Genomic DNA, 15,844 nt, shown 5'->3' with positions numbered 1-15,844 from the left:
GAGAAAAATCAGACTTGGACATTGGAGATTATACCCTGAGAAAAAAAAACTATCGGATGTAGATGGGTGTTTACTATAAAACACAATGCAGATGGATCTATCGAGCGATACAAGGCAAGACTTGTGGCAAAAGGGTACACACAGACCTATGGTATAGACTATGAAGAAACCTTTGCTCCCATTGCAAAGTTAAACACCGTCAGAGTCTTATTGTCCCTTGCAGCTAATTTAGATTGGCCACTACACCAGTTTGATGTAAAGAATGCTTTTCTACATGGCGAACTCACGGAGGAGGTGTACATGGACATTCCTCCTGGATATAATACTACTCAGACTGGAACAGTTTGCAGGTTACGAAAAGTATTGTATGGATTGAAACAGTCACCACGTGCATGGTTTGGACGGTTCACCATGGCAATGAAGAATAATGGTTTCAAATAGTGCAACTCAGATCATACTTTGTTCTTGAAACATCGAAAATGGAAGGTAACAGCATTAATAATTTATGTTGATGATATGATTATTACTGGGAATGATAAACAGGAAATATCACAGCTACAAGACTATCTGGCTAAGGAGTTTGAGATGAAGGATCTAGGTGGACTCAAGTATTTCTTGGGAATTGAGGTGGCTCGATCGCAGCAAGGCATATTTCTCTCTCAAAGGAAACATGTCTTAGACTTGTTGACAGACACAGGAATGCTAGGTTGTAAACCTGCGGACACTCCTATTATTCAGAATCATCATCTTGGAGAATATCCGGATCAAGTTCCAACTAACAAAGAAAGATACCATATGAATGCAGTTCTTCGGATACTTAGATATTTGAAGTCTGCACCTGGAAAAGGACTTATGTTCTCAAAGCATGGTCATCTAAATATTGATGGTTATTCAGATGCAGATTGGGCAGGTAATGTAACAGATAGAAAATCCACATCGGGTTACTTCACATTCGTGGGAGGTAATTTGGTGACATGGAGAAGCAAGAAACAGAATGTAGTAGCTTTATCCAGTGCAGAAGCCGAGTTCAGAGGCATGACTAAAGGGATTTGTGAACTTCTTTGGTTAAGAAAGTTGCTTACTGAACTTGGGTATAAACCTACATCCACAATGAATCTCTTTTGTGATAACAAGGCTGCTATAGCCATTGGACAGAATTCGGTTCAGCATGATCGTACTAAACATGTTGAGGTGGATCGACACTTCATCAAACAAAAGCTTGAGGCTAAAGTGTTTCAGTTTCCTTTTGTGAAATTCGAGGATCAATTGGCGGATATTTTGACAAAGGCGATTTCCAGTAAAGCATTCCACAATTCACTAGATCAGTTGGGCATTGGCGACATCTATGCACCAACGTGAGGGGGAGTGTTGGCGTGACTTGTGGATATTGACTTACTTTCCTTACACACTAAGAATTCCTATTATAATTGTAATTGATTTACTTTAATTCCTGATTTCCTACTGCAAATAGATTTAGGAATTTATTATTTACTTGCCCATTCAAGTTTCGTTGTATTATAAATATGACCTGAGAAGAATACACAGAAAATTCCCACAAACAAATATTCTCTCATAGTTTTCATATTTTAGCAAATAGGACGTCAATGTAATGTTGGATCAGGCTTGACTGCCACTGTCACTCTCAGGCCATATATCTTCCCAATTCCGTGAAAAATTATCACCATTAGTAGTCACGGTAACAAATTTGAGTACTTTGAAGGCGTTGTGGACTTTAAATTTGCATCATTTTCAAGTATGGTTGTTCTTATATATATATATATATAGTGAGTTTCGATTGAGGAATTCTTTAAATAAGCTTATTTGAGGGACACTCCTTGTAGGGCCCACTCCGCATTGTTTTTTACTAATCCAAACCGTCTATTTTGTAGATATTCAATTAAAGATCATCTCTACAAAAAATCACTTAAAAAATCCGATATCATTTGACCACTGAATTAAATTATTAAAATTTTAGTACTTAAAGCACCTTGTTCATTGATTTTGTAGGACACAATTGGATATCGAAACGGTTTCTGATTTGTCTAATTTTTTGCAAGGATGATCTATGAATGTAGACTTAAAAATTGTATAATTTGGATCATTGAAAAAAAATTCGTTGTAGACACTAAAGGGTGTCCTTTTATTTGAGGAATCCTTCAATAAAATGAGACTCTATATATATATAGTCCAGAAGATATCTATAATGCTACCAAACTTGAAGAAATTGCATAGCCATTAGTGATAAAATTATTAACCTCACTAACCTTGCCATCCTTGACCTCTACTTTAATCATTTTTGTGGTGAGCTTCCTCTCAATCTAGGGAAGCGCTCCAAGTTGAAGTTTGTGACCCTTGATTTCAACAATTTAGAAGGTGCTTTGCCCTCATCTTTGATGAATTGCACAAACCTTGTAGAACTACGTTTGGGATCCAACAACTTGGAAGGAGATATCTCCATGCTTAATTTCTACAGACTTAGCCAACTTACTAAACTTGATCTAAGGATCAATAAGCCTTTACTCATGTAGATCCCTAAAAGCCATTGGATTGAGTGGAAATCATCTAGAGGGACAAATACAAGTTCAGATTCTTTCATTGAAATTCTTGTCCTTCATGTCGTTTGGTTTCAACCGGTTCACAAACCTCACAGGGGCAATGAAGATATTAATGAGCTCCAAAAGTCTTTGCACACTCATGGTTGGCGGTTCCTTTAAAGGTGAGAGAGTGCCAGCTGATGATGACATGGTTGATTTTGACGGATTCCAAAATCTTCGGTTATTGAGTTTGGGTGGTTGTAACTTCAATGGTCAAATACCTGTATAGTTAAAGCTTAAGAATCTAGAAATCTTGTTTCTGGGTGGTATTCAAATCACAGGGCCAATTCCAAGTTGGTTGGAGAGACTCTTCCTAAACCTAATATTGCATCTCATGAAGACCAATATGAATTTGAATTGCCTATTTTGAGCAACATCATAATGGCAAATCAAACTTTTGAACCACATAAATTGTATTTTTAACTAGCAACGATAGACTTATCTAAAAATAACATTGTTGGTGATGTACCCACTCACATCGGCCACTTGCTTCTTCTCTGCTCATTGCATCTTCACTCCAACAACTTCTGTGGCGTCATTCCATACCAAATTTCTAACCTAACAAATTTAGAGGTTTTGGATCTGTTCATGAATCATTTGTCTGGAAAAATCCCATTGTCATTGGTATGCCTTAATTTCTTGTAAAAATTTAATGTCTCATAGAATAATCTTGAAGGACCAATACCAACAGGCGCCCAAGTCCAAAGCTTCAATGCTTCTGTATTTGAGGGGAACGCAAAACTTTGTGGTGCCCTACTTCCAGATAAGTGCGGACAAAATAAGGGCATTGATGCAGACAATAAGAACAACAAAGATGTGGTGGACAATGGGCTTCATCGACTTCCATGGTTTCATATTTTCGCTGCGTTGGGTTCATAGTGGGATTTTTGGGTCTACGCGGTTTTTTAGTTATTAACAAGACATGGAGATATGTGTATTTTTGATTCATAGACAATCTGCAAAATAGGCTCTATGTGATGATAACAGTCCGCATCAACACGATGAGAAGAACGCTTAGAGGCTAGATATTTATTATTAATATTGTATGTTTTTAATTTTCATTTTCCATTTGCTTGTCCTTTTCTTTTTTCTTTCTCTATTGTTCCTGATGTAATAAAAGCAGAGTTTGTTCTTATAGTTATTTCTTATGTTTCGGATGCTTATTTCTTCATGCTGCCATTTGCAAGCAACAAATACAACTTCATGCTTCAGTATATTATCCTTTCTATGGCGAAAACGACTGATTTGTATGTCCAAAATCATGAATACTATATCAACTGAATAGAAAAAATCTGTGTAAAAAGATTAGGGCTTTTCACATATAATCCCATTTTATCTACGTAACAATCTTCCAACATTTTCAATGTGGTTGCTATGGGAATCAAATTAAACCTAAACCCTAGGTCAAATGATTAGGCCAATCAATTTGGGAATTATTCGACGTAATTAGGAATTACCTAACCTAATTGGGAGTTACATAACCTAATTGGGAATTACCTAGTCAAATTGGGGGTTACTTGAACCTCACCAACTATACCAACCACACCAACCTCACCAACTACACCAACCACACCAACCATACCAACTACACCAACTACACCAACCACACCAACTACACCAGCTACACCAACCCCACCAACCTCTCCAAGGCCATTATAAATACTTGGTCATGCACAAGGATGAAGAAGGTCAAAACTACGACTAAAGCCTCTGTAGAGACAGACCTTCCCTCACAGACCCTAGCTACTTCCTCTCTCTCTCTCTCTCTCTCTCTCTCTCTCTCTCTCTCTCTCTCTTACATAAGGCTCCAGCCGCCTGGTTTATATTATAAATATATCTCCGTACCCTATTAGCTATTGTTTTCTATACGATTCAATTGAACTAATTTAGGCATCGGAGGGCATTTGGCCAACACCCCCCGGGTGTGGTCCTCTTATTTGTTCTATTTTGCAGGGAGAAAGAGGCGCCGAAGAAGAAAGAGGAATATTTCCAATCGAATATTCTTGTGGGAAAATTTGCTCCCACAGTTGCCTTCCTTCCGCTGGAGTTTGGGGGTCATTTTCAGTCATTTATTCTTGAATGGTCTATCATAGCCCCCTCTTTAGACCTAATAATGTGGTCTATAATGTCGCTACATTAGATGGGGGTTGGAGAATTTGTATTGTATGGTTATGGTTGTTTGCCAATTTCTCAGTCTTAAAAAGTGATGTTTTTCCGCTTTACAGATGCATATTGTTTTCAAGCTAAAAAGAAAGAACAACAGATTACCTTCTAATTTACTATATGATTTTGAGATAAAATCCCACACCTGAGTTGTTGGTCCCTTCAGGTCCGTTACACAAGAATGTGGTCATTTAGCACTTTAACTGGAATAGGGCATCAACTTATGTTTACATTAGGCTTGAGTACTGTTATCAATTTCAACATTCTGCTCTTCACAACTCAATGCTATGTTATTTTTAATTTAATTCAATATGATTTTTAATTTCTTTTTGGTTATGATGATGATATTTCGATGTTTTGGTTGCCCACCCATATACAATGGGACTCACATTTATTAGAGAGATGACAATGTGTTCTTCCTAGCACTTCATGTGGGGCAAAGAACCTGGAAAAATCATCAACAAAACAACTTGGAACTTGGACTTTGATTCACATGAAAGATGTGCTGGTATCACATATCAGCTGCCTTCAAAATAAAAAATTAAATTTCAGTCAATCTTACTCTAAGATCTTCATTTTCTAACATGGAATCACTTCTTGAAAGTGAAAGTCTGCAACGCAGGCTCTAATAGACTAATACTATAGACCTTAAAATAACAAGGTCTTCGCTATTTAATGATGATTTGCCAAATTTTCAACGTTTTCAACATTTTGCTCTTCACAACTCAATGCTCTGTTATTTTTTTTGTGGAGTTAATGAATATGGGCAAAGTGAGACTGAGAATTGAGTTTCAAGAGGTAAAATATGACAAATTGAAGTGGCAAAATGAGATTCAAATTTAGTTTCAGGAGACATATTAATAATTAAGCCTTTTTAATTTTATGTTACGCTATTTGTGTAACATGAATAGGACGTCAAAGTAATGTTGGATCAGCCTTGACTGCCACTGTCACTCTCAGGCCATATATCTTCCTAATTCGGTGAAAAGTCATGGCAACAAATTTGACTACTCTGAAGGCATTGTGGACTTTAAATTTGCATCGTTTTCAAGCATGGTTGTCAGACACGGTCCCTGGATCTTCAAGAGAGGAGAAGCAGCCAAGCACCAGACTTTAAATTGGACATCCATGGATCTGTTAATTTTTTTGGAGTTAATGAATATCGGCAAAGTGAGACGGAGTATTGAGTTTCAGGGGATAAAGGGTGACAAATTGAGTTTTAGGTGGCAAAGTAAGATTCAAATTGAGTTTCAAAGGCCATATCAATCATTAACCCTTTTTAATTATATGTTCTCTTACTTGTGTAGAAAGGGCTTCTTTATGAATGACTGATGCGTGTCTGACTCTGATACGTGATACTTTTAATGTAACTGGCCTCATATGTGGGGCAAACAACTTGGAAAGAATGACTATCCTACAATTTTCTTAGAAAAATCAACAGGAAAACAACTTGGAACTTGGACTTTGATTGACATGGAAGATGCGCTGGTATCGCATATCAGCTGCCTTAAAAGTCAAAAATGAATTTCAGTATAAGAAGATCTTCGCTTGAGGGCCAAATTACTTCGGAGTCTATGCAGACTTTAAACAAGGTCTTCGCTTTGGTTTCCTTCGTGGAAATTTCTCTTCGACTAAGAGGGGTTTGGATAATTTGTGTTGTGTGGTTATGGCAGCTTATAAACCTGTCATTTTGTGCGACAGTGGGGGCCCTAGAGACAGTACTAAGAACGTTGAAACTTGATTTCTTTGTGATTGTAACCCAAGAGAGTTCTCCCTTGGCTATGGCTAAACTTATCCAAGACCGGCAGATTGCGCAATCCTGCCAAGACAAAGCTTACTGAAACGGCACTGCACACAACCAGATCAACTAGCTTGTTTCCACATATCCCTTACCTGCATATTCACATTGAGGGCCACACTATATAACCGGTGGTTAACAAGTTTCAATTTCACTCATAAACATAAACACAAAAACATCTAGCAGTCTTCAATATTATATGAGCAATATGGCACTCCCAAAGCTTAAGCTCATCTTCACCCTTTTCTTCCTTCAAACCCTCCTCACATCCCCTACATCAATCCGAGCAGCCCCAGCAAACTCAGATCTCTTCAGAGAATACATAGGAGCTCAATTCAAGAATGTCAAGTTTTCTGATGTCCCCATTAACCCAAATGTTGAATTCCACTTCATTCTCTCATTTGCCATAGACTATGACACCTCCTCCTCTCCCACCAATGGAAAATTCAATGTCTTCTGGGACTCTGATAATCTTAGCCCGTCCCAAGTTTCCTCCATAAAAAATCAGCATTCAAATGTCAAAGTGGCCTTTAGCCTAGGAGGAGACTCTGTGAATGGTGTCCCTGCTGAATTCAAGCCTTCCTCAATTGACTCATGGGTTTCCAATGCTGTTTCTTCTCTCACAGGCATCATCCAGCAGTACAATTTGGATGGAATTGACATTGATTACGAGCACTTCAGCGCAGACCCTGCTACCTTCTCCGAGTGCATTGGGAAGCTTATAACAACCCTCAAGAACAATGGAGTGATATCATTTGCTTCCATTGCTCCCTTTGATGATGACCAAGTTCAGAGCCACTACTTGGCCTTGTGGAAGAGCTATGGCCACTTGATAGACTATGTGAATTTCCAGTTTTACGCATACGATCAGGGAACCACAGTGTCTCAGTTCATCAATTACTTCAAGACACAAAGCTCCAATTACAATGGTGGGAAGGTCTTGGCAAGCTTTATCAGTGATGGGAGTCGTGGACTGTCCCCTGAGAATGGTTTTTTCACTGCCTGTGACACGCTCAAGAGTGAGCAACAACTTCATGGTATATTTGTTTGGTCTGCAGATGATTCCAAGGCAATTGGTTTCCGCTATGAAGAGCAATCACAAAATTTCTTAGCAACCCCCCACTAGTACTATATTATCTTTTATATTTAGCTTCTATATGAATATGATTAAGAAGTAGGCTCTGGAATTGGATTCCTGGGTATTGTAATGCTTGTTGTACTTCTATTTACCTGGAGTTATATACATATTTCAGATTGTGTTGTTTGAGTATGTAAGATGGCTATATTCTATAAAATTTGCTGATTTTCACAGATGGTTGTTTACATGCTAGCTACTCTAGCATTGGCCTCTACATAATTCAACTTTCTTCTTTCATATATACTTACACCAAGAACAGAGTTCTCAATGCTCACTTTCCTTCTACCTCCTTTTTTATTTATTCAACAACTTGCTGGAATTTGGCTTGCCAAACTGATGCCAAGAAGGTGGAATTCGGACGTTGCTTGGACTGAGACTGAAGACTGAAGACTGCATGACCTTGCAGCATAAGTTGTTCAATTGAATCCACTCAGAGACTGATATATTATTTTGTTGGGCATCAACTTATGTTTACATTAGGCTTGAGTACTGTTACCAATTTCAACATTCTGCTCTTCACAACTCAATGCTATGTTATTTTTAATTTGATTCAATGCTATTTTATTTTTAATTTCTTTTTGGTTGTGATGATATTTCGATGTTTTGGTTGCCCACTCATATACAATGGGACTCATTCATTAGAGAGATGACAATGTGTTCTTCCTAGCACTTCATGTGGGGCAAAGAGCCTGCAAAAATCATCAACAAAACAACTTGGAACTTGGACTTTGATTCGCATGAAAGATGTGCTGGTATCACATATCAGCTGCCTTCAAAATAAAAAATTAAATTTCAGTCAATCTTACTCTTTAAATCTTCATTTTCAAATATGGAATCACTTTTTGAAAGTGAAAGGTCTTCGTTATTTAATGATGATTTGCCAATTTTTCTGTTTGCTATTTAATGATGATTTGCCTTCCATCTAACAAAGATATTATTTTCAACAAAATAGATGAACATGGTGCTTCAAGAAAAGACTTAAATAACAAACATCTAATTGAGTGGTCAAACAATTTCAAATTCAAGTGAAGTTTTGCACAAATGATCTTTTAGGAAATATCTCCATGCTTGATTTACCTTGTCTGGATCACTAGAGAAATCTCATTTTCTCCTTGATTGTCTGAGCTTTTCTTGAGTTGGACTGCTTCTTAAGGAAGATTGCTTGCTCGCTTGCTGCAAGTGTTAAGATTTCAGAGGGACAGACCCTTGGCCCACCACTAGCAACATTGATATTGTTCTCAACTTAACCACCTGTTTAGCAGGTGTGGGGTTTTATACAAAAGGCTTCGATGTTATTAGCAGTGGAACCATTTATTATATGAGACTTTCTATTTTGTTAAGTTTCTGATGTTGGACTCGTATATTCTTCAACAGCAAGATCGTATGATCTTTGATTTCTCTGATCAATTTGAACTGATTGTTTGGATTGAGTTTTTGTTGGATTGGTTAGTTGGTTTGATGTCGGTTCTCTAGTCCAGGCACTCTTCTACTTATAGGAGAAAATGAAGACTCCTGGATATTTTCGACTTTGGACTAACCCTCATCAATTCACAAGTGGTAAAAGATTGTCAGCCAGTTGCTTTGATTATTTTTGCTCATTGTCCATTAATGCGCCTAAATGCCTCATGATTGTTCCTTTTGCAAATGTTGAATTGAAGTGAACCAAAATACCCAGATTCTTCCAATGTTGGCTTTATAAATATCCTGTTGTAGCAATAATTCGGCAATCTTGCAATAAATAGTCGTGATTTTCAGCTAAAGCAAGCCTGACTTCACCTTTTAAGGTTGTCAATTTGAGTTGGAGTTTAGTCAACAACAATGAGAATTCATTCTAATATACCTTAAATTGTGAATTGGGCCTAAATTAATTCAATTAATTTGATTCTTGGATTAAATCACCATTGGTGGTAAATTGTTTCCCAATTATCAAAATATCATGAATAATTTAATTAATTTTGTCCCCCCCTTGTTGAACAGTATGGGTTTATTCACCATTTTTCTTAAACAAAGCCAAATACCCTTTGTAAAATAAACCCAACAGTCAATTGGGCTGGTGTAATTTTAGGTCCAAGCAGTTCCAAAGAATGCAGGTTTTTCAGTGAATAAGCCCCAGCTTTAGCAAATCTGTATATAGCTGAATCAATTTTTTAGCGCATTAGTCTAAACATTTTGGAGATATTAAAGCTTGTCTTCATGTACAGTTAGGTCATATTGGGATTCTTTTGTGTTTGTTGATGGGTTTCCCTCGTTAGTGGAGGAGAGAAAAAGAAGGAAAATAAATATTAAAATAAAATAAAAGAAAGGACGGGAAAATTTGAAGAAAACGAACGGAAGAGAAAATGAGAAAAACTCTCTCGCATGCAAGGTCATCAATTTGTCAGGAACGTTGGCTATAAAAGCAGATGCCTTCCTTCAGTTTATATCATCCTTCAGAAAATCAAAACATAGAGAGTTTTGAGAGATAAGAAAACCTCACTTGTGTGAGAGAGAAAATCCTCTTGAGAAAAAAAACCAAGAGAGAGTTTAGCCACCGGTGTTTGGTGAGATTATTTTTGTATTCCCATTATTTTTCTTAGTGGAAGATAGAGTGTTAATTTTGTCCATTTTATTTACACAAGGCTGGGAGAAGTCAGATCCTGGGAGAGCCTTTGATTTTTCGCAATCTTTCCCAACAAGTGGTATCAGAGCTTTGGCTCAAAAATTATATTCTTGTGTAATTTAAGATGGAGGAGTCATCGTCATCATCATCAGCAACAATGTTAAAATTGAATGCATCCAATTACTCCATTTGGAATCCAAGAATGAAGGACATCCTTTACTGCAAGGATTTGTATGAGCCCCTTCAATTGCTGGGACAAAAACCAGCAGGGAAGTCAGACGATGCATGGAGCATTCTGAATAGAAAAGTTGTCGGACAAATCCGACAAGGGGTGGATCAAAGTGTGTTCCACCATGTTGCACAAGAGACGGATGCATACAAATTATGGACAAAATTGTCGTCCATGTACGAGCGGAAGACCGCTCAAAATAAAGCATCGGTTATCTGACGGTTGGTAAATCTTAAGGACAGAGATGGTCGAAGTGTTACCGAGCATCTCAGTGACTTCCAAGGTTTGATCAACCTGTTGACGAATATGAAGATGGTGATTGATGATGAGTTACAAGCACTAATGTTACTCAGCTCTTTGCCTGATAGCTGGGATACACTAGTAGTATCCTTAAGCAATTCAGCTCCTCAAGGCGTTCTTACATTGGACATAGTTAAAGATAGCATGTTCAATGAAGAAGCAAGGAGGAAAGAACAAGGTGTAGTAGCCGAGTCAGAAGCCCTCGTCTCAGAGTATCGTGGAAGAACTAACAATAGAAAATTCCACAGACGAGACAAGTCAAAGGGCAGGTCAAGAGATGGCTCGAGAGGAAGGTCCAAGACAAGAAAGGACCTAGAATGTTACCATTGTGGCGGGATAGGCCACATGAAGAGAGAGTGCAGGTTGTTTAAACGAGAGCAAGATAGAGGTAACGAAAAGAGTGATGCCAGGCACATGACCACAACTACCTCTGGTGGAAATGAGGTAATTATTCTATGTGGTGATGGTTTCATTAACTTTTCCTCTCAAGATACATGCTGGATAGTGGACTCTGGTGCATCATTTCATGTCACCTCACGGAGGGACTTCTTTACATCTTACACCAATGGAGATTTTGGTAATGTGAGGATGGGAAATGACAAATTGTCCAAGATCGTGGGAAGAGGAGATATTTCCCTTGAAACCAACACAAGTTGTCACTTGGTCCTCAAGGGTGTGAGACATGTTCCAGACATGCGTCTCAATCTAATCTCCACTGGATTACTTGACGATGAAGGATACACCAATGTCTTTGCTGAAGGGAAATGGAAACTCAGCAAGAACTCTCTTGTCCTAGCACGAGGGAAGAAGGAGAACACCCTATACATGACACATGCAAAAGTCAGTAATGGGTACGTAAATGCTCTCGTAGAAGACTCAATCGAGCTATGGCATAAACGGCTCGGTCACATGAGCGAGAAAGGGCTGCAAATTCTAGCCAAAAGAGAGGCACTGATTGGGATGAAGAAAGGCATGCCTCTAAAATCATGCACGCATTGCTTGGCTGGAAAGCAGCATAGAGCTTCGTTTCAACATGGTCATGCACAAAGAAAACCCAATGTATTGGATGTTGTGTACTCTGATGTTTGTGGTCCTATGACCACTAGTACTCTTGGTGGTGCAAGATACTTTGTTACCTTCATTGACGATCATTCCAGGAAGGTATGGGCTTACGCACTTAGAACAAAAGATCAAGTGTATGAAGTTTTCAAGCAGTTTCATGCTAGCGTTGAACGAGAGACTGGTAGAAGCTTCAAATGTATTCGCACCGATAACGGAGGAGAATATATGGGGGCGTTTAGAAACTACTGTAGAAGTAATGGAATCAGGCATGAAAGATCTGTTCCGAAGACTCCTCAGCATAATGGCATAGTTGAGAGAATGAACAGAACAATTGTTGAAAGAATAAGAACAATGTTATCTCATGCCAAGCTGCCCAAAAGTTTTTGGGGTGAAGCCCTGATGACTACGGTTGATCTAATCAACCTTTCTCATTTAGCACTTTTGAATGGTGATGTCCCAAACAAGTTCGGGTCGGGAAAAGACGTTTCCTACAATCATCTGAAAGTTTTTGGTTGTAGATCTTTTGTTCATATTCCTAAAGACGAGAGATCCAAGCTCGACGCAAAGTCGAAAGAATGTATCTTCGTGGGATATGGGAATGAAGAATTCGGTTACAGGTTATGGGATCCTGTAGCTAGAAAAATTATTAGAAGTAGAGATGTTGTCTTCTTTGAAGATCAGAACATTGAAGACATTCGAAGAGGTGATAAACCTAATAATCCTAAAGAATATCCAGTTAACTTAGATCCAGTTCCTTCCCCATTGGAGCACAATGACGAGCGAGATGAATCCAATGATACTGATGATCTAGCTAGTGATCCTATTATAAATGAACCAGTTGATGGTGACATGAGTGATGGTATAATAGATGATGCAGCGGATGAAGAGCTAGAAGCACAAGCCGATGAAGAGCCAGAGGCCGAATTCCAACCAAGAAGATTGACCAGGGTACGGAGACCTCCGAGTAGGTACTCTCCAGATGATTACGTTCTCCTAACAGACGGGGGAGAACCAGAATGCTATAAAGAAGCATTGACTCATGATCAACAAGATGAGTGGTTGAAAGCCATGCATGAAGAGATGCAATCTCTACATGAGAACCACACATATGATCTAGTGAACCTACCAAAAGGTAGAAGAGCACTCAAGAACAAATGGGTGTATCGACTGAAGACGGAAGAAAACAACTCTAAGCCCAGGTTTAAGGCAAGGCTAGTTGTGAAAGGTTTCAGTCAGAAGAAAGGAATTGACTTTGAAGAGATTTTCTCACCCATAGTGAAGATGTCATCCATACGGGTTGTACTCGGTTTGGCTGCAAGCCTGAATCTCGAGATCGAACAGCTAGATGTGAAGACAGCTTTTCTTCACGGAGATCTTGAAGAAGAAATCTACATGGAGCAACCAGAAGGATTCAAAGTCAAAGGAAAAGAAGATTTGGTATGTCGGCTGAAGAAGAGCTTATATGGACTCAAGCAGGCGCCTCGACAATGGTACAAGAAGTTTGATTCCTTCATGATTGAACACAGATATAGAAGGACTACTTCAGACCATTGTGTATTTGTGAAAAGATTTGATGATGGTGAATTCATCATACTTCTTCTCTATGTCGATGACATGTTGATCGTAGGACAAAACAGTGACAAGATTAGCAAGCTGAAGAAAAAGTTGAGCAAGTCTTTTGCTATGAAAGACTTAGGACCCGCAAAACGAATCCTCGGTATGAGTATATCCCGTGATAGAAAAAATTGGAAGTTGAGGTTATCACAAGAAAGTTATATCGAGAAGGTACTAAAGCTGTTTAACATGGATAAAGCAAAACCAGTTTCTACTCCATTTCCTAGTCACTTCAAGCTTAGTTCAAAGCAGAGTCCTACATGTGAGAAAGAAAAAGAAAACATGGCTATGGTGCCATATTCCTCAGCTGTTGGTAGTCTGATGTATGCAATGATTTACACGAGGCCAGACATAACGCACGCAGTTGGCGTTGTAAGCAGATTCCTGTCTAAACCAGGCAGAGAGCATTGGAATGCTGTGAAGTGGATTTTCAGATATCTCAGGGGTACTTCCAAAATGAGTTTGTGTTTTGGAGGTGGAAAATATGAATTGATTGGCTACACAGATGCAGACATGGCAGGAGATCTTGATTCCAGAAAATCTACTTCAGGATACCTGATTACATTTTCAGGGGGAGCAGTTTCGTGGCAATCAAAGTTACAGAAATGTGTTGCTCTATCAACTACAGAGGCAGAGTTTATTGTAGCTACTGAAGCATGCAAAGAAATGCTTTGGATGAAGCGATTCCTATAAGAATTAGGGCAAGAGCAGCACAAATACATTTTGCATTGCGATAGTCAGAGTGCGATCCACTTGAGCAAGAATCCGAGTTTTCACTCAAGGTCGAAGCACATTGATGTGCGATATCACTGGATACGTGATGTGTTGGAGTCAAAGCATTTACAGCTTGAGAAAATCCATACTGATGACAATAGTTCAGATATGATGACCAAGTCCTTACCTAAGGACAAGTACGAATTTTGCAGAAGAGCAGCTGGACTGCTGGAGCCCTCCACCTAAGTCGGGAGGGGGAGATTGATGGGTTTCCCTCGTTAGTGGAGGAGAGAAAAAGAAGGAAAATAAATATTAAAATAAAATAAAAGAAAGGATGGGAAAATTTGAAGAAAACGAACGGAAGAGAAAATGAGAAAAACTCTCTCGCATGCAAGGCCATCAATTTGTCAGGAACGTTGGCTATAAAAGCAGATGCCTTCCTTCAGTTTATATCACCCTTCAGAAAACCAAAACATAGAGAGTTTTGAGAGATAAGAAAACCTCACTTGTGTGAGAGAGAAAATCCTCTTGAGAAAAAAAAACCAAGAGAGAGTTTAGCCACCGGTGTTTGGTGAGATTATTTTTGTATTCCCATTATTTTTCTTAGTGGAAGATAGAGTGTTAATTTTGTCCATTTTATTTACACAAGGCTGGGAGAAGTTAGATCCTGGGAGAGCCTTTGATTTTTCGCAATCTTTCCCAACATTTGTCAGTCAGAGGGTTACCTTTTAGCATATCCATCAATTTACTGAGTGTGTGGCTCTTGGTGAAGGGATTTCTAAATTAGTTATGTTTAATGCCTTCCGTCTTTTGCTTCGTATATGTCTTCGTCAGTCAGAGGGTTGACAGATGCTAGTTGTGAATGAAGAGAGACAAGAATTGCCACCAAGGTTCTGCTTCTCCTGCCGTTTAACATAAATGGGACGTCAATGTAATTCTGAGATGAGGCTTGACTGGCACTGTCACTATCAGGCCATGTTTGGCTTGAAAAATAACACCATATATCTTCCAAATTTTCATGAAGAATTATCAACACGGCAACAACTATGAGTACTTTGGCGTTGTAGACTTTAAATTAAGTGGGTCAAGCCGCCTCTTAAGACCCAATGAGGTCTTCTCTTTGGGTTTTAATAGCAATAATTTGCATTGTGTGGTGGTTGTTTTATGAACCTAATATTGCATCTCATGTAGACCAATATGAATTTGAATTTCCTGTCTTCGACATTGTCATAACCGCAAATCAAACTTTTGAACGGCTTAAATTGAAATTTTATCCAGTAATGATAGACTTGTCTAAAAATAACATTGTTGGTGATGTACCCACTGACATCATCCACTTGGTCCTCCTCCGCTCGTTGCGTCTTAGCTCCAACAACTTCTTAGGTGTCATTCCAAACCAAATTTCAAATCTAAATTTTTTTAGAGGTTTTGGATCTGTCCACGAATCATTTGTCTAGAAAAATTCCATTGTCATTGGCGAGCCTTAATTCCTTGAAAGATTTTAATGTCTCATACAATAATCTCCAAGGACCAATACCAACAGGCACCCAACTCCAAAGCTTCAATGAATCTGCCTTTGAGAGGAATACAAAACTTTGTGGTGCCCTTCTACCAAATAAGTGCGAACGAAATA

General features: G+C 38.6%; 1 protein-coding gene across 1 annotated transcript; it reads left to right on the top strand.

The window, feature by feature from the left end:
• LOC18781233 (chitinase 2) lies at positions 6,405-7,866 on the top strand. The gene has a single exon (XM_007211604.2). The coding sequence runs from the start codon at positions 6,755-6,757 to the stop codon at positions 7,679-7,681; it is 927 nt and encodes a 308-aa protein (XP_007211666.1). The 5' UTR covers positions 6,405-6,754; the 3' UTR covers positions 7,682-7,866.

This window comes from Prunus persica, chromosome G4 (genome assembly GCF_000346465.2).
Source record: "Prunus persica cultivar Lovell chromosome G4, Prunus_persica_NCBIv2, whole genome shotgun sequence".
In the NCBI taxonomy this organism is placed as follows: Eukaryota; Viridiplantae; Streptophyta; class Magnoliopsida; order Rosales; family Rosaceae; genus Prunus; species Prunus persica.
This window is presented reverse-complemented; position numbering and strand designations above follow the sequence as displayed.

Coding starts and splice junctions, on each gene's coding strand:
- LOC18781233 (XM_007211604.2), top strand. CDS start 6,755: ATGAGCAATATGGCACTCCCAAAGCTTAAGCTCATCTTCACCCTTTTC.